At 39.2% G+C, this 25,053-nt stretch overlaps 1 protein-coding gene across 3 annotated transcripts in view; it reads right to left on the bottom strand.

The window, feature by feature from the left end:
• Positions 1–1,229: 1,229 nt before the first annotated feature.
• Positions 1,230–25,053, bottom strand: part of zmym2 (zinc finger, MYM-type 2) — a 59,693-nt gene continuing 35,869 nt past the window's right edge. For 2 of the 3 annotated variants that reach the window (XM_028435777.1, XM_028435778.1), the window contains 15 exons: positions 24,321–24,471; positions 17,252–17,424; positions 16,995–17,160; positions 16,590–16,618; positions 12,927–13,068; positions 12,502–12,623; positions 12,225–12,375; positions 11,758–11,895; positions 10,667–10,788; positions 10,394–10,577; positions 9,245–9,387; positions 7,270–7,384; positions 4,164–4,406; positions 3,236–3,356; positions 1,230–2,689 (listed from right to left, as the gene is read on the bottom strand). In XM_028435777.1, the coding sequence (XP_028291578.1) occupies positions 2,482–2,689; positions 3,236–3,356; positions 4,164–4,406; positions 7,270–7,384; positions 9,245–9,387; positions 10,394–10,577; positions 10,667–10,788; positions 11,758–11,895; positions 12,225–12,375; positions 12,502–12,623; positions 12,927–13,068; positions 16,590–16,618; positions 16,995–17,160; positions 17,252–17,424; positions 24,321–24,471 (2,208 nt within the window). In that variant the 3' untranslated portion in view covers positions 1,230–2,481. The remainder of the gene's footprint in view (positions 2,690–3,235; positions 3,357–4,163; positions 4,407–7,269; positions 7,385–9,244; positions 9,388–10,393; positions 10,578–10,666; positions 10,789–11,757; positions 11,896–12,224; positions 12,376–12,501; positions 12,624–12,926; positions 13,069–16,589; positions 16,619–16,994; positions 17,161–17,251; positions 17,425–24,320; positions 24,472–25,053) is intronic. The other variant, XM_028435779.1, reaches the window with a different exon arrangement.

Raw genomic sequence — 25,053 nt, 5'->3', positions numbered from 1 at the left:
GGAACTAAAACAAGTTTGACACCTCTGGATATTGTTTGGCATTTCTCCTCCAAAAAAAATTAAAGGGCTGTGACATTGTGAGCCAGATTTGGCGACACGTCTATCAGTCATTGAGTAATATTACAACATAGCACGGATCAGAATCTGAACAAATGCATTACACCTGATGCACATTAATGTATCAGGTAAAATTTCCTGAGGAAGTGTTAAATATAGGGCACAATCATGGGGAAATTGCACTTGATAAGAGGAAGGGGTGTCCCGATCCGATATTGATATCGGTCTGACATCAGCCAGAAAACAAATATTGGATTTTATCGGACTGTATCTAAAATCTTCAATATATATATTTATTCAGTTGTAGAATACTGTAGATATTACGTTGAAGGTTAAAATGTATGTAATCGATTAATAAATGTATCAGTTTTTCTCATACCTACTGTTGCTGACTGTTGTTCTTTGTTTGAGTAACATTACTTGATCAAGCCTTTTCTAACATTCCACACTACAAAATAAGTAATTAAAGTATGTATGATTAGTGCTGATATTGTATCAATATCGGCCAATACTCAAGGCTGCAAGAGAAAAAGTTGTATTGTTACATCCCTACTTTGAGTCCACAGTCTACCATGAACTTGTAATTTTATAGTAACTTTTATTTTGTATGAAAATTAAAAAAAAAAATTTAATAGGTGGTAAAATTATGCAGTACACATTTACTGATTATCAGTAGAAAAGAAATTTCTCTAATTTGTAACTTTAAAATATTTTTAGGCAAGTTATATTTAACATTGTGATTCAAGTCGCACTGTGACCCATCCTTTTAACATGTTAAAAACTAAAGCTCTTACTATCTAATGTGTAAACTGCACCATCCAAAATGGTTGATTTAAAGAAGTGAAAATAGGACCAGTGGAGAACCACAGCAGCTAAAGCATATCTAGTCTCTTGGAAGTTAAACATTAAAAAAAGTAGAAAGAATATCAAATAATTTTGATCGGACAAGACTTGAATCATCCGAATGCAACTTCAAACAGGTAGGGTAAAAAAAGAAAGAAAAAATTGGGGACAAAATTCAAAAGGAGCTTCTATTGCAGCACTGAACAGCTCATACGATGAATTAAGACACTTGTGAGGCGCTTTAAATATTAAAGTGTGGCAACAGAATAATCTGCTTCCTTCATGTCTCTAATTCCGTCAACAGATCGCAGACAAAAACAGAAAGACTCTCAGAGAAATAAATAACCAGCTTTATGTATAAAAAGGCTTCATTGAGGTTTCCAAAGCGTGTTTTAACTACAACACTTATTTACAAAGCAAAGCAGCCCAAACTGAGCTGTGCACACGTGACGCTACATGGCATGAACGGAGGTTTCCAATGTCCTGTAAAGAGATGCAGCCTTTCCTCTGCGGTGCAGCGCTTTGAGCCTGAGAGCAGCAGTGATGGAGGAAGAACAACGGGAGGATGAACGACTGCAGCTGTCCACAAAGATGTACTTTAAGCATATCAAATGCTCAGAAAGTTAACTTTAACACCTCAGTGGTTTTCAAATTGGGAGTGAAGTAAAAGGATCCAACGCTGTTGATGAAATGTGCTAAAAAAACAGATTTATTTCCTATTTCATCAACAGTACACACTGAAAAACAGTGATCAGATGTGATTAACCCTGAATTACTCAATGAGCCAATGGAGTGAGCAGGAACTATAAACAAGAATGAAATTAAGCTTTCACAATTAGTCAGGTGTTTTCTTACTGGATTGTTTCTTTTTTGTTGCCAGATGAATGGGTTTCCAATTTGAACTGAATGAATTAAAAATGTTGAGACATTAACTCATATCCCATTTCTGAACACTGATACAATAAAAATGATCTGATGTGATAAACCCTGAATTACTCTACGAGCCAATGGTGTGAGCACGAAAAAGGAATGCGCTAAAACCTGGAAGTCTAACATTCACCTTGACAAGTCCTCGTACCCTTTCAACCTGTTTTGTTTTTTAATCACCCTGCAGCTTAAATGTGAGCATTTGTTTATTTATCACATCAAAACAGTCAGTCAGGACATTTCCAACCCAGGCTGTTAATAAAGTGCAGATAGAGTTTGTTCTGCCAGTTTAAAGGTTGGGTGTTAAATTAGGTGCAGTTTCAATTACAGGACGCAAACAGAAAATCAGGAGCCCAGAATCGGGGGTCTTTCTGCTTCCAATCTGGGGGTTGGATTGATTTACTCTGAGCAACTCATCTTCTCCTTCCCTTTTTAATGTAGTTTGTGGTAGCCGGATGTAAAATATAGTGTGAAAATTAAAACTGCTTGTAAACATCTTGTGCCGTCCAACTCATATCCTTTTGCCTGCCTCGTACAGGCCTTTTTATTGGAAGCAGGTTCAGCTGCTCGTCATTTCATCATCCCCTACATTGAGGCGGACGCCACTCGTTAGAAAGAAATGGCCAGTCTGAGGGAAGGAACCACACATCTCTGCTACTCTCCACTTGCTGCCTTCTCTCTCTCTTCTTGCAGACTCTGTCCATCTGTGTAAACATCCCTGACCATCAGCGCCCTGCTCAGAAGACTTTCCAGGACGTGTCGCTGCAGAGGAGCCGAGCTGAACCACAGCGGGTCGTTCACGCCGCAACTTGGATCAGGCTGAACGTAGAAGATGTCGAGACGCTGTCGCAGCAATAATGGGCTAGAGGGAAGGACATTGGAGAGGAAATAAAAGAGAAAAATCAGTAAAACTTAAGGGATAACTCATAGGAAAAGAGAGGACATAAATAATGTGTTTAAGTATGAATGAGAGCTGAGGTGACGATAAAAACAGGAAAAAAATTAACTACTCAGTTCATTCGACACAAAGCTGTTATAGTTTACTAAAACAAAATGTATTGTGAAATTACAAAACAAATTGAAAACCTAAAATTATAGCAATAACGTCTTTGTAAATGTATTTTATTCATTGGCTTGTTAGGTTGATCTATTTTCATTGACTTATTATCATCAAGTCCTCATATGTCAACAGTCAACACTGTAGTTCAGGATGTGAACAGCATTGAGTTCTAATCACAGGACTGATCAGAAAATCTTTTACAGAAGAAAAATATCTGTTCCTTAGTGGGTACAAAATAAAAAAAATTGACTCTTACATAGTTAAGTGGGGAGATTTAACCCTTTAAATAATTATAAAATCCTTGTCATGAGCACAGATTTGAAGTGTTATTAAAGGTCCTGTACACACCACTTGGATCTGTAGAGCTCATAAAGATGACACTCGTGCTTTTTCACGGAGCAGCATTCAGTAAAGTCATCAGGATCTCCTTCCTGTAAACTGCGTTTCCTCTTCTTGGACTCCGTTTGTACTTGAGGACGAAAAAGAGAGAAAGAAAAACAACCAAGCAGGTCAACAACAACGTCACTATACACAACTTATGGAGCCAATAGAATCTGACAGAATTAAGGTAGAATTAGGAAATATAATTGCAAAATACCTAACACAATGTAAAAGAAAACACAATTGACTGATGCAATATTTAAAGGTCCCATATTATGAAAAACATGTTTTTTCTGGTCTCTACATCTATTAAGTGGACCTCCCTGAGCCTGCCAACTCCCAGAATGAGAAAAACAAGCAGTTCCTGGATGGTCTCTGCAGCCCACCCACTGGTAAAACGGTGCTCCTACAGGCTGTTCAGATTAAGCGTCTGTCGTGATGTCACCAAAGGACTCATTTACATAGGCTGACCTCCTCTGAGCGGTGATAGGAGACACAAAACTGCAGTAAAGCCATCAGCAATTTAAAACTAGAATCTCCATTTACATTGCGTTGCGTATTAAACTTCTCTACTGCTGCTGCTCTGGTTCTGCAAACATACTTCTGGCGCACGGCGTGCGCACACACACTTCATGAAACAGTGTTTTTCTGACTCACAATCACAATAGCCACTTAAATTGCCATGTGCTTTACTGTAATATGCAGTTTTTTGGCTGAAAACAATAAGAAGAGCATGGATACGCCTACTCATGAATATGCATAAGTAGGCCGCAAACCAGCCCGTTTTTTGAATTGCTCAGGAAGTCAGTTTTCAGAGGGCTAAAACTTCAGAAAGCTATTGGTTGACGTAGTCTGAATGGTCTACAAGGAAGAAATGTTCCTGTTTGTGCCTTACCATGTTCATCCTGAGAAATGGAAGGCACGCGGATGCAGACAGTCGTCTCCTTAGTGACAGGATGGATGGTGTCGGGGCCGTAGACGTTGGCGAAGGAGAGGCGGAGATGCTGCTCGACAGTGCGCAGTCCGAAGTATTTGGTGTTGAGGTAAACCAGGGAGCGCAGCAGAGCAGACGGACTCTGGTCGTCGAGCTGCCGGCTGCTCCACAGACTCTGCTCCTGCACTCGACCCCACAGAGAGCCTGAGGAGGAGGAGCACACACTAGTTAATATCTTAACTCTATTCAAATATAGCTCTGATCTCTTTAGGTGACCCCTTAGGTAAAGAAGACTTTTTTTTTTTTTTTTAAATGAAGCTTATGAAAGGTTCTAGCTTCAAAGTGATTGAATGGGTTATTGATAATGTAGTTTAAATAATTTCCTAGGAAATTGCTGTCCTGGAATGTGGTCTGTACTGGGTCTCTCCTGGCTGTGCTGCAGTAGGTTTGGGCTGCTGTGAAACATTTTCTTGTGCAGTTCTGGGGCACAGTGGCTTAGTGGTTAGCACGTCTGCCTCACAGAAGGAAGGTTCTGGGTTCCAGCCCTGGGGTGGACACCTGGGTCCTTTCTGTGTGGAGTTTGGATGTTCTCGCCGTGCTGCTTGGGTTTCCTCCGGGTACTCCGGCTTCTTCCCACTATCCAAAAACATGACTGTAAGGTTGATTGGATTCACTAAATTGCCCATAGGAGTGAATGAGAGTGAGTGGTTGTCTGTCTGTGTTGCCCTGCGATGGACTGGCGCCATGTCCAGGGTGTACCCCCGCCCAGCGCCCAATGAGAGCCGGAGATTGGCACCGGCAGACCCCCGCAACCTGGAACAGGAATAAGTGGGTCTGAAAATGAATGAATGAAAGTTATTTATGTCCACATTATTCTGTAAATATTGATGCTTTAACAGATTTATCTCCCTACAGTCTGTGCTTTCTCCTCTCCATCTAATTGACGCTGCTATCTGGTGTCGGAGCCGATGGTTCATGATCAGTGGTTTGAGGTTCGTCTAGTTTGTACTACCCTGATGCTTCCTTTATCCTGTTTTGTTCTCTTCTTGTCCACTAACCCCAACCAGTCGCAGATAACCCTCAGTATAGTTCTATTCTGGATTATTTATTTTTTTAAATTAATAAAAAAGAGGGAATTTCCTGATCATCACTATGTCAATTTTTTGTGGCACCATATAAATCAAATAGAATTGAATATGAATACATTTTTAACACAAACTTGACATTATTTATACATTTGGTGAGTTGTGTTTCTTGTGGCGTCACTGTTGATTAAAACAAATTAATTATTAAGTTCATTATTTTTGAAACAAATAATCAAGATAAATCAGGGACATCAATAATACTCTCAAAGAAACCCATTATTTATAGATAATCTCGGTATTTACTGAGCTTTGATTTTGGACTCAGTCTGTCATCAAACACATCTGATATATTTGATCAGATAATCTTTACTATTCAGATGTAATCTGCAGGTGGTTTAAACCCATGACCATAAAACTACGCATCATTGCTTAATGAAAATGTGTAACTATGATACCTGGAAGTTCTTCATACTTTTTGTTTGGAAATCCAAATGCTTTATTCAGTTCTTGTTTGAGTAATTTTTTTTTTTAATTGGTTTTGATTTTCAGATATTTGGTGCTCGACCTAAATAAAAAACCATGTGTGCCACTATACGCTATATAATGGGCTTTCTGAAAATGGTCCGGTTTAACCCCCACGTTCACACACGGAGGCCATACACAAGAGAACAGCAAGTGAGTTGAGTAGACATCGAGTGTGCCTATTAAACCAAGTAAGTTTTTGCTTCTTTCTGCTCCTTTTCATTCATATTTTTTTCTTTTTTTGATGTGGATGAGAAAAAAATGTTTCAATGTCTTGAATGAAATAAATAAACATACTACTAAAGCAAGTAAACTCAGGGGACACAAGTCACAGTCTGTCAGCGCAGGCTCCACCAACACTGTCACGGTACGTGAACGCACACCGTCTTCTCATCTGCAGCGCGGAGCGAGAGAGAGAGTAGTGCACTCTGTGGGACGTGACGAGGCGCTTACAGCCATTCCGTCTCAAGAACAATTAGGTGAAATTGAATAATTTCCCACAGCACACCCGACGATCTCTCACGGCACAGTGACTGAAAAACGCTGATCTAAATGGTATTAAAAACAACATTTTGTAGAGTCAGCATCCTCATATTACATCTTGGTGCAATCACAACATGTCAGAATGTGAACAGCAAAAGAGTTATAATCACTGGACGCTGATAAACCGACGGTGACACAGGCTCTGCTGCTGGCCTTACAGAGATTTACGTTTCACTGATCTGAAATCACAGCACACTACATTTCTTCTAAAGCTCCCTTTGCCTTTTTTAAACAAATCCTTTTCACTTCAATTAATTAATACTGTTATGGCATAGTTCTGTTTAATAAGAATGCTTTAGCAGAACATTTTCACATAAATCAATTAAAATAACTAATTAAAATGCGTTAGTTAATCAAAAACCATGCCTTAAAATAACTTGGGATTTTGTTCACAGATACAAACAGATCTGTTAAATAAGTAAATGTAAGCTTTAGCACGTAACCCCTGTAGATTATTTGACATGGAGCTTATATACTTAAAACTGCAATGATTGACAGTCTGTTCACAAACCCATATTCCTTCCAAATGTTAAACGTATTGTAGTCAAAAAATGTGCCGTCTGCTCCAAGACCATGAGAAAACTCCATACCAGCGATCAGTCCCACATGCTCAACGCAGAGCGGTGAGGGGCACAGGGTCGAGAGGAAAAGGGGCGGGCTTTGTCATCGGGTTTACTTATTGGTTCAAATTGTCCTCTTAGGCCAATCGGGGGAGGGGGAGGAATTGTTCTTATGAACTGAAAGTTTCTTGACCAAATGTTATATGAATGCACATTGTTCAGAGGCAAATGGAAATGGTTAAAAGGAACTGCTGAGATATAAACTGAGCATAAGAATTTAAAACAAAATGGCTTCAAGCCTTAAAGAGCTTTTACTGGTGTAAAATCTGTGCTGAAAGAGAAAGCATCTTCACTCACCATCAGGAAGCACGCTGGGCTGCCAGTCCTTCAAGACCTTGTTAAGCTCTTCTCCAAACTGCTGGTAGCACGGATCACTGAACAGGTCGTCCTTCCGGCCTTTAGCGTGAAGATGCTACACACAGAACAAAGGCTACTTAAACAAAGAAAAACAAAAAGCGCTCAGTGTGAACTGAACAACTAGCAACTGGAGTGTCCTCATATTTAAACAGTCATCACTACTTATCAGGATGTGAACAGCATTAGTTATAATCATTGGACACTCAAACAATTGAAGAATCTGAGCAGCAGCAGATAACAGCAAGCTTAAAATTATTACATTTTTAAAAACTAAATATCTAATACTAATGTATTAAATGTAAGAACTACATTAGGACAAGTCTTACGTGTTAGAAAACATCCACTCCAGAAGGATCTGTATTTCCTGAGCTTTACTCAGCAGCCATGCTGTGGTGTGCTGCTGCTCACATGTGAGTGGGGGAAGGACAAGGCTGCACGCCAGGAAACTCCGTCCTGGAGGAAACTTACCCTCTGAATTTAAGTTCCTACTTTAAGGTTCCACACTGACTTTTTTTTACAGGACAAAAAAACAAGCAACTTTCATTTGCATTACAGGTAAAAACTGCTTGAAAATTTAATTCACGTTTTTTGATGTCATGTTTTCTAGTTATTTACCTTATTAGTCATTTATTTATATATTTTTTATGAACTTGTAGTAATAATAATAATAATATCAATTTTATATAGCGCTTTTTTGGACACTCAAAGTCGCTTTACAGAATTAAGGGAATATTCTTTCACTACACACTTAGTGGTGGTAAACTACGATTGTAGCCACAGCTGCCCTGGGGCAGACTATGAGGTTGCCATAGTGCGCCATCAGCCCCTACGACCACCACCAACACTCACACACTACATTCATACTAGGCAATGTGTGTGAAGTGCCTTGCCCAAGGACACAATGACAGATACCACTGGGGTGACTGCCACCCCACTGTACATAGATAATTATAGGAACCAGTGTATTAGATTGCCCCGTCTCATGGATCCACTTATCCTTTTGATCAAATCCCACACTAGCACACTTGCAACTGGCTCTTCAAAGTTGTATTTTGATGGTGTAACTAAAAAAAATCTGTCACCTGTCTGATAAACAAAGCCATTTCAAAAATAAGATAAAGTATGTAAACATCAATGCAAAGCAGTGCTTGCCAACCACAGGGATAGTTTGATGCATTTATTAATCAATATCTAGTTGGAAAAAAGAAATTAATTAGTCCCTTAAATTACAGACATATTTTCATAAGCCAAAATGTCAGGAAAATATCAATAACTGGATTTTTATTATTAGGTCATTTGTCTTTTCTTAATCAATTTCTAATAAATACGACAAAATTCCTTTTTTTCTCTATCAAATACAGCCCATGTTGACATGAGAAACTATAAATAAACATTACATTTGATCATAAAAGGAATAAATTTTTTGTTGCTATGGACACATAAGGAGTTGTGCCCTAGTTCACAAAGCTAGGACTATAGACATGCTTTGGTGATTTTGAAATTCCTTAACTGTTCCCACAAAATTGGAAGCATTGTCCAAAATGTCTTGGCATGCTATCGCAATAAGATTGACCTTTACTGGAGATAAGGGCCTTGCTCTAATCTTGAAAAACAAATGTGGCTAAATACTTTTGTTCATACAGTGTATGTGTTGTATGCTGTTTATATATGTCCTCAACTCTATCCTGTGTCCAAACCAACAGTAACTCAAAACCATACAATTTATTCATACATTCCTGCCACATTATTTTGTCCTGTATTGTCACCAAAGAATAGAACAAAAATTCATTGTTGGCATGCTGGAAAATGTGTTGTCAACATGCATCTTAAAAGGATTATGAGAAAAGTTATACTAGTATTTAGAAATAGTTGACTATATGCTTTCCAGGGACAGGGTTTCCTGTTTGGTACCGACCTGCTGAATTCCCAGGCAAAGATATAAGATGCTGTCTGGTGAGTAGCGCTCCCCGCTTGGTCGGCAAACCTCTTTGACAAAACAGGAGAGTGCTGCATTCAGCTCCTCTGAGCTCATGGACACCAGGTTACTCTTTGGCAGGGCTGATAAAAACAAAAAGGCCACGGTAAGGAATTATCAGTTTCAGGTTTTTGGTTTCAAAGATTAAAAAAAAAAAAAAGACTTCAACTGTAAGGGGAAAGGAGGAAAAGGAAGGTCTTCAATTTAATTTCAAACATTAAGTTCACAGTCTGGTTATTATAAGAAGCAAGAAGAACACAGTCTAATAGAAACCTCATCAGAGAATAGAAGCACATTCAAAGTTCATGGTTCAAGCAAGAACCATGATTCAAAACTACAGTTAATAACTGAATACATACAATCCCAACATAGGTCCAAGTAAAATAAATAAATGACTAGTAAACACACAATACTACCTCTTAGCTTGCAACATTGTGACAGGACACAAAGATGAACACATTTCTTTATTTCTCATTAGCTTAAGGTAATGCTATCTATATGTCTAACGATACCTTGAACTTCAAAAAACATGTTTTTTCCCCCCGAAGTGAACCAGCTCAGTGAGATATACATGAATAACACATTTTTTTAATCCAATGCAGAAAGCTCATGTTAAAAAGACAGACAGATTCACACAAGGCCAGCATCTCCTAGTTGCTCCGTGTCTGTACACATGCCATTTCCCAACTCTTTACACTATTGTTTTCTTGTTTTGCGCCATGGACGGTTCTTCATCCTACTCACAATGCTGTGCACTCTACGTCCGATTTGGCTCACCTCTTACATTGTGTTCATATTCGAACTGCAAATGAATCGCGCAAGAGTTAGTTAGCAACTTTCCAAGACCTTCCTGTTTGCATTTTAACTTTTGGACATTTGGACTGGAGCTCGCTTCTTGGACCTGGCCAAATGAGCCATACTTTTGGGGAGAACAAACCCTGAAACAGTTATAGAAAGCTAGAAGGGCTGGACTAAATGCTCCCAAAAAGAAAATGTAAAAAAAACAACAATAACAAAGTTTAACACTAAGAAGGCCTTAAATGTAGCCTTTGCTGTCGATGTTTTTACATGAACTCAGAGTTAACTAACCTGGTGTGGCACTGTCCTTCCTTTTGACGTCTTTTGATTGGCCATAAACGGACAAAGCCCAGCGCCTCCAGGCATTGATGCCATAACGAGCTTTGAGAGGCAGCGACCGTCCCTCTGACGGCGTTTTGTTTGAAATTGATGAGGCTAAATCTGCATTCTCCTCTACAGCCTGCCTCTTGTTCCCCTGGAGAAACAAACAGCACCATAATTTTAAGGTCCATAAAGTATTTTAAAAAACAAAAAACCTGCTACATGCATGTGGGAAAGCGCTACCCGTCTCCTGGGCTGTGGTTGAGGTGCAGGTTCCTCAGACTCCTTTTCCTCTGCTAAGACCAGAGGCAGAGAGAGGCTCATGTCTTCATCCATTCCCTCCACAGCAGGAACAGGGTCAGAGGCTGAAAGAGACATTGACATGGTTCTCTCTAACAGACACATGTAGGTAAGTTTCAGCTGGCAAGACGCATTTTATTCTTTTGTGATAAGGTACAGGAGTACAATATAATTTTCCTACTGATTACAGCCTGTCCAGGTTCCAAAAGAAAGGATGGAGATATATTTGGAGAGTTGTTCATTATCAAGAAGTGCCATATTGAAGATGTTTTCTGATAAGAGTTACACTGCAGGGTGAGGGACATAAACATAAATAAGAGGATAATGTTGATTCTAGAAGAGGTTTTATGCATTATTGAATTGTCTAATAGGAAAAGGTAAAATTGGATTCACTGTCCTAAACATAGGAGAGGAGACTTTTTCTTTAAGGAACGCATCTCTTAACTTGCATATCAGCTATTAGATAAAACAGTATGTTGAATATGAAACAATTACTGCAGAGACTGTAAAAAAAAAAAATGCAGTGAGAAGTGGAGGAGACCATTTTGTTTCTGAAACCTCATCTTTACAATTAAACAGCTGTCTGTTAAATATGTCGCAATAATAATCATAGGGGTGATAGATCACCTTTATTATTGCCACATATGTATAAAATTTGTTCTGTGAATTTAACCTATCCCTGAGAAGCAGTGCCCGGGGAGAAGTTATAGATGATTTGGTTCTAGTTTGTAAATTTAGATATATGTAACTGATATTCGCAGATCTATTTTTATGTCTGTGAATAAAATAAAAGTATTTTTAAAGGCTACATTTATCATCTGGAGCACTGTTATGTTTAGCATTGATAGTAGTTATGGTCTATTTTACTTTTTACATACTTTTACATAATTTTTGGACCCTAAAGCATAGATCATAATAAATTCACAATCCTGAATTTGTTAATTTTGTAAATAGTACTGTAAAAAAACTATTTTGGATTGGTCAAGATTTGTTTTTTCATTCTATTATTGAATCAGTGCATTATGAATCCTTACTATGAGGGAAGTCTGTTTCGAGGTCCAAGTCTGGATCGTACTTGTCCTCCTCACCCTCTTCCTCCAAATCTGAAGAGCTGCAGCTGCTGCTTGATGACTCTTCCTCTTTTTGCTCCTTTTTAACATGGACCTTCACATCTGAAACAATGTCATTTGTTGGCAGCTATATCGCAACAAAACATCAGAGTGGAGAATCCTAGGTATGCAGATAAACGTAAGACCATTAACACTGTAAATCAGGGGTGCCGGACTCCAGTCCTCAAGGTCCGGATTCCTGAGACTTTTAGATGTCTCCCTGCTCCAACACAACTGAATGGCTCGTTATCATGCTTCTGCAGAGCTTGAAGACAACACAATGATTTCAACGAGGTGTGTTGGAGCAGGGAGACTTCTAAAAGTCTCAGAAATCCAGCCCTCGAGGACTGGAGTCCGACAGCCCTGCAACTGTAAATCTTGTAATATTTCACCTGATTTCTGGTCGCTTGTGTCAGAGATGGGAATGGGAAGCATATTTTCATTGTGAGGTTTGGAGGACATATCACTTTTCAACTCGCTGATAGTCTGGATTATCTGCTCTGCCCCCTCCAGGGTGGTGGGAACAAAGACAGGTACAGGGACCTGGACAGGGCAAAAATCATGAAATTAGATAATTAGTCACATTGAATTGGTAAATGACTTCTAAATCTATTTTGTGACATGCTTTCATATAATCTTAATGAGTTTCTAGAACCAGAAAGTCCTTACCGGTACAGGTAGGGACAGCGGTGTGGGAGTAACCTGGGAATACATGTTCATGGGCACAGGGATGAACACAGGCACAGGGATGGGTACAGGAACAAACTCCCTCTTTATGCCATCATCTACGTCTGAGGGCACATATACGATTTTAAAAAAATACAGTATTACAAATTTAACAACAATAATCAATCAATTATAATAAAAAAATGTTACAAGATGAAGCAGCTTTACAAATACTATAATCTTCACTTCTGCTGAATTGCTGATGGGGAAGTGAAGTAAATTTTTCTCAAGATTAGTCTAAATTCCTGCTAGTTTTGCAAGTCGCATTCAACTAAAACGTCTGCTGAATCAAATTGTAGAATTGTAGTTTTCTTAAAAAGGGTTAACATAATACATTCAGAATTTATTCAATGCCCCTCTGCTTTTACCTGTCTGCAGCAGTTTACTCTGCATGTGTGGCTTGCAGTAGGTAGCCTTGGTCAGGGTGAGTGGCTTGCAGAGTACTGCCTTGTTTTTAACGTCTCTTAAGAAACCACCTCCAGTGTATGGCGCGGTGCTCTGGGTCATCATCTGTAATATGGCCAAAGGAAAACATACTAAATATGCACATAAGAAAATCACAACTGCAATTACCTGGTAAAATAATCACAATTAAGTGAAGTTAGCTTTAGAACTGAACCTTCCATTTACATCACATGTGGATCAGGAGCTATAACAAGAAGTTCAGTGTTTACTAACTAAGATCAAAAGTACATTTTAAAAACTTGATTGAACTTTTTGCATAATCTATTTTGAGTTTGTAAACAAATATGCTGCAGAAGATGGTGGGTCATATTTTCCTCGATTTTAGTCATTATTTGTAAATCGAGGTGATGTTAAGTCCTGAAGACAGAAGAGTGATAATCACAGCTTTATATAGTAACTAAACCCCAAACCCACTTTTTTCTGCTGAATACATAAGTATTTGGGTATTAAGTAGTGCTGTTTATTAATCCTAGTCCCACTCTTCACATTTTATCAAAAATAATTTTAATTTTGCATATTTAGTTGCAAAATGTCAGAGTTACTGGCCTCTAAGGTTTGAATGCTGGCTATTACAATTGAATTTTGCTATTGGCTGAAATTGATTCTTTAGATTCCCCTGCGTCATCACTTTCACAACAAGTGAAAGACCCTCCTATAAAAGCTGAGAGGAGGAAGGAGGTTTTCCTCCAATCACAGCCCTCAGTGAGCATTGATTGACAGTTCTAATGAGACTGTGTGATGTTTTTAAAGAGCAGATTCTGGTCTAATCAAGCTACGTATGTATGTACAGACATCTGTGCTGTGTGCGTATTCCCGTCTGCCTCTGTGTGTGCGTAGACGTGTGTGTACGAGTGGTGTTTATAAGGCTGTGTCTGAGCTTCACGTCGTGATTGTATGTGCCTGTGGTTGTAGTGACACCTCTCAGCTTCTGAACTTGCTGTGTGTGTGTACAGACACATCATTGTGTGTATTACTGTCTGTCTTTGCGCACAGCTGTGTGGGCTGCTGAGTGGGCATGTCTTACTGCTACAGCAGTAATGCTCAAAATCATAGCATTTTTTGAATTTCCCTCCTAGTGGCAGGTCAGCAGAAAGCAGGGGTTTTGTTACTCTTTAAGTAGTTTAATTTTCCATCAAAAGAGGCTGTTTTGTTTGAACTTACTATTTAGGAATATTGGACTTCTAGTTGATGATCCTTTTGTAGAAATGAATGTGACTTCCTTTGATCAAGTAAACAATGAGTTGTCAACACCTAGATAGCTTAACATCTTAAATAGTAAATTATAAGGATGCACCGATACCACTTTTCCCAAACCAATACAACACGTTTTATTTTCTACTTAACTTACAAATATTGATTTTTTTTCTTTTTTTAAAAAAATTGACAAAACGGTCTTCAAATTTCAGACTGAAAACACATTAACCTATTATCCAGCCCTTTAACTCAAACGAAATATTAAACTTCAGTCAGCATCGGTATGTCTCCCAACTAAGGTTTTTTTTGGAAAGTGAGAGGCAGGTTCTCAACAGAAAGGTCTGGTCCCCCCAAATTTTTGGGTAGAGTCCGAAATGCGTTTGCTAGAGCCGAAACGCTCTTATTCCCCTGAGTCCGAATGCTGCTTTAGGATAGAGTCTGAAATGGGCCCGTTGGAGGTCCCGGAAGGTCAGTGTTTTCCCCCTTGAACACGTAGTATTTTATTTTGAAAATAATCTGGTTATTTTATTCTGTGTCTATATACTACTCCCTGTCCTGCACAGGCTTATTTTTGTTACCTTGCTGCAGCACAACTCCAGCGTCCAGCAAAAATAGAAGCCTTCTGCTGCGTATTTGCAGCAGAAGGCAGCAGCATGACTCAGCAGTGACGGTGCTGTGCTGGAGCAGATTCACATGCGGTGGAAATTGACACATTGACTTTAATGGAAACCAATCAGCTGCGTTGTTGTTTCGCAGCAGTTACGCATCCAGTGGAATTCCAGGGTGACTGAGAATATTATCGCCCGTACATTCCGCGGTCAGGAACCCCTTAGCAGCCGAACACCACGGTGTAAAAAACACTAGCTGCCCGTTTAGATTCCTGAACAAAACCACCGGAACACAAACATAGAAAATGTATAATAATCGTAAAAAAAAGAAAAGAAATTAAATTAAAAAAAAAAGAAATACGTGGCTGATTAATGTTTCTGTCGATCCAGTCCTTGTATTTTTTTAGCATAACAGGCATATTAAATTGACCAATAGGATCAAATGATACGGCCAGTTTAATATGCTAGTTACAGATAGCATTTTGGGTTCATTATTTTTGAATGTTGGACCAAAGTATTTCATGTAATTCAAATAAAGTTAGCCTGAATAAAAAGTGTCAAAGTGGAAGTAAAATCTGTTTTATTACACTTCATTGGGTAGATCTTGCCGTCACCAAGGTGGAAGTCAGGGATCTTGGGCTTGAAAAGGTCGGAGACCACTGTTCTTTTTTTTTTAACCACCCTGTTATGGTACCTCTCCATTCCCCAAATGAGAGGCACTTCCCAATCCTAAAATATACAACAGAAATGACTGGCGACCATTCAAAGCAATTGCATGCAATGCGTGTTGGTTCTTGGTATTGAAGGACATTAGAGTATGATGAGGGGTATATTAGGCAGGTATCAGCCCTGAATTATAATAACTGCCATGATCTGATGACAGGTTGGTGATTAAAACCAAACTTTAGATGAGCAAACATTTAAAGTGGGATCACTAAATTTCAATACTACTTACCTATGTAAATACTTGCTGCTGTTTTTTTATCCTGCAATATGAGCCAATGCAACAAAATGTTGTTCTTATCTGTACTGTAAAGTTCAAGTTTGAAAGACACTAAAGAAAGTCTAATGGCACGTTCACACCAAATGAGTCAGCTTTACATACACAATATATGTTGGACGCGCTTCTAAAGCATTGAGGGATCCTACAGCACCTCCCGTGCGGCGCGTTTTTAAGCTTTTCACATGGCGGACGCTGTGCGTTTGGAGATTTCAAGTTTTGATGCGCGTCCCGTGTCTCCAAAGCGGCCAACCCTAGAGTTGGGATTGTTGAGCTTTTGGTTGGAATCATGAAGCGTCAACCAATCAGGAGCTTTCTCCAACAGTGACGTAGTGACACATTTTGTGACAGGACTGTAGGACCCGGATGACAACAGGCAACCAACACAACTATGCTGTGCTCGCTCCGAGCTGTATAACGCAGCAGACTGTTACTATCGAGATAGTAATAGAAAGGACCTTGTTTGGAGGAGGACTAGTGAGGAGGTTGGTGTCTCGGGTAAGTTATTTAAACTTTTCACCGGCAACAGTAAAGCCCCTCCTCAAAACGCACTCTCTTCCCAACTTGTTTGGATGCTTGTCACCGAGCGTCTTCAACCATCGGTGACAAGTGTCTGATTCAATGAGCACAAGCGTCATACTAGAGGTGTTGGGCACGATTTTGACGCACGAAAAGCATCCAGTGTGAACGCAGCATTAGTCTAAGTCAAAGTCTCTAACTGTTAAATAGTTTATCAGCAAGGTTGGAAAATGATGGTTCCTTACCCCCAGTTTGGCTCCATGCACGTCATACCCTGTAAAAAAATTAAAATGATGTTTTAGTGATGCAAATATTAAAATTCAAAAATTAAATAAAAATTAAAAAAAACACAGAAGCGTTGCTGAAGGAAATTTGGTTCCCAATAAGCAACTAAGTTCCATATATTCTGGGATTGTCCTATATTCAAATAGTATTTGACTGATAACATTTTTATATTTTAGAGACTGTCTTTAATTTTTTAATGCCATTTACATTCTAAGCTAACACAGGGCTAACATTTTCTTCTACAAGTCAATATAAAGGATGGCGTGTTTTTCACAAAATAAAGATATAAATTACAAAATCTATTATTTTTTTTTTTTTAAAGATTCCTTTACAGACTTTATAAACATAAAAATAAGAGTTTGTACCTAGGCTGGAGTTCTCTGGGCCTTTCTGTGTGACCATGATGGGCTCGTTCTGCTGACAGTAGAACCTCAGCAGACACTCCTGGTCACAGAATTGTTTCATCTCTTCTCTCCACATCACTGACTCCGTTAGTTTCCCCTGCACCTTACAGCAGTCACACCGCGCCGCCTAGTGGTCACAAACAAAGGGTATGAGAACCTTTAGGACTATGTTTTGCTGCACTCATGCTTGTTGGGGTTTTCATATGGTATGGGCGAACCTTAAAGAACCAGTCCTGGAACTTCTTAGCACAGGCCTCGCTGCAGAAGTCCCGAGTCACGTTGCCAAACTCCCGGGTCAAACCTTTCTTACAGAGCTGAGTGCAGTGATTACAGCTGACACACTTTAGACCTAGCCGCCTGATGAAGTCCTGCTTAAATAACAATTTACAACCTGGACACAAAAACAAAAAAGCCAAAAAAATGAAGGCGTAACACTAAAGACAAATAGTGAGATACTTTATATTAAGATGATTCATTTTTAGATATATACAATAAAAGAACAGTTACCACAGTAATGCATCCATATGGATTTAGATAACCCTCAATAATGAACTTTAAAACCAATCCAAGGAATATTTCTACAAAGCCTTTTAAATAACAAATAGGAAACAAAATCTACCATAATCCATAAACAGAATCTAATTTGTTAAAGGTGAAGTGAAACACTTTGAAATGTGAATTCATAATAAACTTTTGCTAGTTTTTTTTTTTTTAATTAACTAAATAATGCAAACAATTTAATTCAATTTTCTTAGCCTGTGATCTGCCATTCTGTGTCATCAGCTGGTGGTCAGCAAAATTTTTACTTCAACAAGTACAGAGAAAGACTGGTAATGAGTGCTTTAATGAGTCATTCATGGTTTAACAACAAAAACCGTGTACTTCCATGAATTCATCTTTTAATCAAACCAGCTGTTAAGCTAAGCTCGGGGCAAACAGCTGATTGCTAACAAGCCTAAACAAACAAGCTTCATCATGCATGTTTTGCTGGTGGAGCTGTCGATCTAGAATGCAAAGAAGGAGAAAAGGACAGGCTACCTGTCCCATTAGTGTGTGAATATGAGTGTTATTGGGTGAATGGGCAGATACTGTAAAAGTACTTTGGGACTACTTCGGAGGTAATAAAAGTGCCACATAAACTAAGTCCATTTAATATTTACCTGGATAGCTGAGTGGAGGAGCTGAAACCGTACACCAGGGTTAATGCTATTATCACTGTGCTTAATATAAAACCCCAGTCCAGTAGCTACGGAGAATGCTGTCGTTGGACATCAGGGGATGCTGAGACATAGAAGACAGCGGCTGTCGTCATCAGGTTTGTCAACAGAAAACATTGGATCAAGATGCTTAAACAGGGAAGAAGCTTTAAGGCTCCAATATTTTTTACGTATGAGCATCAGGGAGAGGTTCTGTAAGTGGTGCACTGAATTTGGGCAATCACTTATGTGGGCATGAGGAGCCTGTGAGGGGGCTGGGTCGGACGGTCATTCTTTGTCTCCCTGCTGTGATGGGGTCTAATCAAGGGAGTAGATTTAGGATTTAATCAGGGGCACCTTTAATTAAAACGAAAGGTCAGTAAAATGTTTAAGCAAAAAAAAAGATCAATGTCAAAGAAATCAAAGTAAATCAATTAAATGCTTGGAAATCATCTTTAACTTTAACAGTAACACATGTTCTTTATTTGTCTGTGAGCAAAGTTAAAATGGCATTACTGAAACTTGAAAACACAATGTCCATATTACAGGAAGAGCAGAGCATGTGCATGCCTTGTGTGCTACCCGTGCACACTGATGCCCTCATCTGTGAAGTTTCTACAGTCGTTTAATGAATGTAGACTTTCCACACAACAAATGTGCGGAGAGTCATCAGTATGAGAAAACAAACTATTTTAACTGTCAGACCAGCACTTTGATATGAACCCAATATAAAGAAGATGCGGCACGGCAGCCCTGGTGTCTGTGCTCGGGCTATCAAAGCCAACAAGCTCCATGTAAATAAGTAAACTCCACTGGCAGAAGTCTTCCCACAATGAGCTGCTAAACAGTACAGATTACTCTTTGAGAGTAGTTGATGTAATGAGATGATGTTATCCAACTCTAAAAGTGTCATCAGGCTGAGCTCTCAGCTCTGCAGTGAAGCTGAATGGAGCCTCACACGGTCCTCTCTGCTGCGTCACAACCCATATATGGTCATGCTCTGAAAAGCAGTCCGAAAATACACGTAAAGAAACTGAAATACAAGATTTTATGTTAAGATATTAGTAAAATATTTTGTAGATGCACCATTTACTAGGATGTGGACTTACATTTAGCATCAACATAAATTTTGCTGTCATGTGCCCTTTAATAAGCAAATGTAATGTAGACTTCTTTGCCTTTGACTGTAGCCTGAAGGAGCGGCACAGACAGTGGTGCTTCTAGGTGTAACACCCAACGGTATTAATGATAAAGCAAGGAAATGTCTGTTGAGTATACTGCTCACAGCAGCCCTCAAGTGTATTACTTTAAGGTGGTTACAACCAGACCCCCCCTACTTATGATATCTGGATTAAAAAAATCCAAAACATCTATCATATGGAGAAAAATACATACCTATACATAGTTCCCACAGGCCACATGACCTCCCCAGAGACGCCATCTGTGAGGGCAAGCTTGGAGGCACTCTTGTATTGTTTACCTGCTTCGCTGCATTCTACTCCACAAAAGACGATTAAAATGTCTTACAAAACCAACACAAATGGCCGGTAAACCACCCAAAAAGTGGTACAGAGGTGGTTTAGATCAGGGGTCACCAACCTTTTTAAAACCAAGAGCTACTTCTTGGGTACTGATTAATGCGAAGGGCTACCAGTTTGATACACACTTAAATAAATTGCCAGAAATAGCCAATTTGCTCAATTTACCTTTAACTCTATGTTATTATTAATAATTAATATTTATCTTTGTGGAAACACTGATCATCTCAATGATTTCTCACAATAAATATATATAGAAACAGATAAATATCAATATGCAACACTTTATTTTTATATTTTCTCTAAGTGCACATTTTTCATATTCAAAAGAGCGGGGGGGGGGGGTAGTTTGTTTTTTAAAGAGAAAATGAAATAATGAAAAAATTCAATTTCACAGTGTTCTTTTATTTGAAAAACACATATAAAGTAAAGAACAAATTCCACAGTACCCGTGCAAATGGTAAATGGTGGTAGTAGTAGAATAAATAAAATAAATAACATAAAATTAAACAAAAAAGGCATACATTGCATAAATTATCCATCAATCTATGCAATGTATGCTTGAAATAAAAATAATCAACAAAAGGAAAATTAAACATAGCCTATACAACAACGGCTACAACCATAACAGAAACACTTCCCTACACATGGTTGGATTTGATTTTCTCCCAACTTCCTCACTGACATTGTCCGGGCGGACCATCCTTCACTGAGCGTCGTTTCCGGCCGGACAATAATAACGATTACACCTCTTCTTATGCGGTGTAATCGTTATTATTGTCCGGCTGGAAACGACGCTCAGTGAAGGATGTTCCGCCCGGACAATGTCGGGCAGAAATCAGGAGAAAATCGGGAGAATGGTGGCCCCGGGAGATTTTCGGGAGGTACACTGAAATTCGGGAGTTTCCCGGGAAAATCGGGAGGGTTGGCAAGTATGTATTAAACACAAAAAACACTTTACATTTTAAGTGTTTATATATATGTATTGTCATTTCTAAGTTACATGTAAGTGTGATTTAAACAAGAATAGCTAAATAAATAAATCTATATATATATAAAAGCACACTGGTAAGTGCTGCTATTTGAGCTATTTTTAGAACAGGTCAGCGGGCGACTCATCTGGTCCTTACGGGCGACCTGGTGCCCGCAGGCACCGCGTTGGTGACCCCTGGTTTAGATAAACAAACGACACAGATATGACAGCATGACGGAATGCATCAGTATCAATCCGTACAAAGCTTGTCAAACCAAAATACAGCTGACCACAAATACCTTCCTGCTATAACATACATAGACATTCTAAACTATTTGGTTTGTTCCAAAAGTGCTTATACTATGGAAGAGTGGAGGCTTTCAAATCACTCGAGGCGTGCAACCAGTTTGTGAATGGTTGGTTGAAAGATGTGTACAGCATGACGGCGAATGGGAAAGTGCTTGTGACAGGCAGGGTATGCAAAAATAATTTAAGTAAACAAGGCTTTCAATAGGAGGGAAGGAAGGGGGACTCTTCTGCCCGGCACCGGACAGCGTCCCGCGCACGCCCGTCCGCTCCGACTCTAGGCAAAGGGGGGCGATGACGGCGGCGAGGCCAGGGAGTAGGGAGGAGCACCAATGGCGCGAGCCCAGCCTCACTTTGCACCCTAGCCCGACAGACCCAGCCCTGAGAGCCAATACTTATCCCGAAGTTACGGATCTGACTTGCTGACTTCACTTACTAAATCCACGTTTAACTGAACTATCGCGGCGATTAGTGCACCCATTAACCCATAACAAAACTACCATATTGTGCTCTTTTGGCTGTGAACAGAGGCTAAACCCTTTCCAACTGCCCACAGCAATGGCGTCAGGTCGGCAAATACCGGTATGTTGTGACGTCATGTGGGAACTATGTATTAAGACTCAAGAAAGATGTTTTCAGTACAAGATGGAGACCCGGTATTCCTATTTTTCAGCTATAGTTGGTAACGACTCCTTTAACACATTGAGTGCTTACACCATGTACTGTACCTGTACTCCTAGAAACTGACTATGCACCATACAGTATATCTGAGTTTTGGTTGGAGAAGACTTATAATGTACTTCCTTTTGTTTGTACTGTTTTTATCGGTACTTAGGATTTTTGTTAACCCTTGTTTCTTTATCCATGACTAAATAGAGAATGTATATATTTTTATCAATATATAGTAGATATGTATACATGTAATTGGATGTGTCTTAAAGACTAACTACAATCTTGTTTATTTAACATCTTATTATTTTATATTTTCTGGTTTAACCTCTTGGGTGCTTTCCTGGTTGTTGTTTTGTTTTGCGTATTCCTATACTATGTTGATTCTTTATTTTTGTCTGCTATTTTTTAAGTTTACAAATTCACAAATGGTTCACAAATGTAGTAGGGAATCTCTACATCTTTTTTTACTGTACTGTGTTGGCTGAAATGAATGAAAACTGATTAAAAAAAAACCCCCCAAAAACTTCTCAATTCAAGTTAACTCTCTCCGTTATATCAATCAATCAATCAATCAATCAATCTTTATTTGTATAGCGCCAAATCATAACCAATGGTATCTCAAGGCACTTTACAGTAGAGCAGTCTTAAGGACGGACTCTTCATTTTATGGATACACACATATGCATATATACGTATATACACATACATATGTATCCCACACCCAACATGAATTCATCATGGCGGCAAGGAAAACCTTCTGTTAAGCAGCAGGAACCTTGTGTGGATCCCATTCCTATGATGAACAGCCATCCACGTTATGCTGTGTTGGGTGTGTGCAGAGGAAAGGGTGGAGACAGAGCCGCTGAGTCTCTGTAACTCCACACTGAGGATCCCACGGACCTGCAAGACAAAAGCCAGAAGGAGTACAGGAGCAAACACACAAGGGAAGAAGCAGACATAGAGGGAGTGTTTGAGAGAGGAATGGGACCCTCTCCGGTCCCTCTCTAACCTAAATGACCTCTCTCTTAACGCCCTCTCCAACCTCTCTCCAACCGAGCATGCCAGACCCCCCCCCCCGGCAGTCTATGCCTATTGCATCTTAATTATGAGCTATGAGCTGGTTCCTAACTAAAAGCTTTATCAAAGAGGAATGTTTTGAGCCTAACCTTAAAGGTAGAGAGGGTGTCTGCCCCCCGAACCGTGGTTGGTAGATGGTTCCAGAGAAGTGGGGCCTGATAACTGAAAGCTCTTCCTCCTATACTACTTTTAGAGATGAATGGAACAACGAGTAGTCCAGCATTTTGAGAGCGTAGTGTTCTGGGGGGATTGTATGGCACTACAAGCTCCTTGAGATAGACTGGTGCCTGTCCATTTAGGGCTTTATAAGTGAGAAGAAGAATCTTGAATTCTATTCTATATTTTATGGGAAGCCAATGCAGAGAGGCTAATACAGGAGTAATGTGATCTCTTCTCCTAGTTTTAGTCAGTACACGTGCTGCAGCATTTTGAACCAGCTGAAGTGTCTTAAGCGACTTGCTCGGGCAGCCTGCTAAAAGAGAATTACAATAATCCAGTCTAGAGGTAACAAAAGCATGGACTAGTTTTTCGGCGTCGCCCTGAGACAGGATAGATCTGATTTTAGCAATGTTACGGAGATGAAAGAAGGCAGTTCTTGAAGTTTGTTTTATGTGAGAGTTGAAGGATAAATCCTGATCAAATAGAACCCCAAGGTTTCTAACAGTTGTGCTTTGTGCCAGAGTAATGCCATCTAGGGCAGTTAGGCTAGCATAGGTTTCTCTAAGGTGTCGCGGGCCCAGTACAATGACCTCAGTCTTGTCTGAGTTGAGAAGAAGAAAATTTTGGTCCATCCAGGCCCTAATGTCCTTTAGACAGGCCTCAAGTTTAGATAGCTGATTTGTCTCACCTGGCTTCATTGATACATACAGTTGGGTATCATCAGCATAGCAGTGGAAGTTAACAGAGTATTTTCTCATAACATTACCAAGGGGGATCATATAGATACAGAAGAGGATTGGACCTAGCACCTATAGAATTGGTGAAAGCACTGGGACATTGTGGGATAACTGCCTTTATTTCTCCCATACTCATACTGGCTGACTATGAATTCATACTTAGTATGCGCAGATTATGAGCTCATAAAGACTGAGATATTTTGATCTGATAGAACTTAAGTGATTTCAAAAATTCCTTCGTCTAACTTCAGCAAACAGTGTTACTGTACTTTAAATGAAATAAAAAAAATGTTAAGCATTGTCAATATTTTTCATGGACATGAAAGTAATTCATGAGAAAATGGGGCAATATTTTTAATGTCCTAATATCACGCTTGTGGCGTGATTATTTTTTATGTTAAAAAACGGCTTCAATAGGAAAATTGTATGATAATGCGTAATATAATTCTTTATTCCTTATAATTGATTGAATAAGATTAGAGTCAATTCAGGAGCCGGTATCAAAAACAAGTACCCAGCCCTACTCATTACGTTAAATTGTCCCATTATTGGATCATTGTGGATCCTTTGTGTTAGAATAATAATTAACAAAAATACATCAACATCATCAAGAGACCATGTGTGAGCACCTTCACTGCAGAACGGTTTCTTGACCCCGGAGAACTTGACTATCTCATGCAGCGTCTTTTCCTCTTGGCAGTACTCACAAAATGTGACAATGCAGTGGAGCTTCTTGTAATCCTCACAGCATGCCTTACTACAGAACTGGTAGATTTTGTCCTAAAGACAAACACATTTAAAATAAATCAATTAAACTTGCTCTGGGTTTAAATTCCATACAGGCAGATAAAAAACCCCAAACAAAAACAAGGACATATTGAGTGCAGCTAAGAATTTGATCTAAAGTTGACAATACGCTTAAAGCAAAGTACAAAACTCAAATCAACCACGCAATTTGTTTTTGTTTTAAGAAAAAGTAAAAGTTTGTTCTGCAAACATTACCCACTGGATTAAAGCTTTTTTTTTCCCTAAATTTTTTGTATAAATAAATCTGAATAGCATTTTAACAAACAAGGGTTAATTGTTGTGTGTAAACTGACAGAAGTGAATGGGTGTATAATTGGTTGTTTGGCTCTATGTGGTCCTGTGACAGTCTGGCGTACTGTGTACCTCACCTTGCACCCAATCTGAACTGAAAATGGGCACCAGCAAATCCCTGCAACGCTGAGTGCAAGGAAAATGGCAATGTATAGTTACCTCACATGTGGTGGGTTTAGTCTAGTGTTGAAAAAAACAATGTCTAAGGGTTTCCCCAATAAAAAGTAGCAATGAATTCAAATTGATACGTTTGACTAAATAGTT

The sequence above is a fragment of the Gouania willdenowi genome, chromosome 21, assembly GCF_900634775.1.
Source record: "Gouania willdenowi chromosome 21, fGouWil2.1, whole genome shotgun sequence".
In the NCBI taxonomy this organism is placed as follows: Eukaryota; Metazoa; Chordata; class Actinopteri; order Blenniiformes; family Gobiesocidae; genus Gouania; species Gouania willdenowi.
Note: the sequence above shows the minus strand (reverse complement) of the source record. Positions and strands in the feature narration are given on the sequence as shown.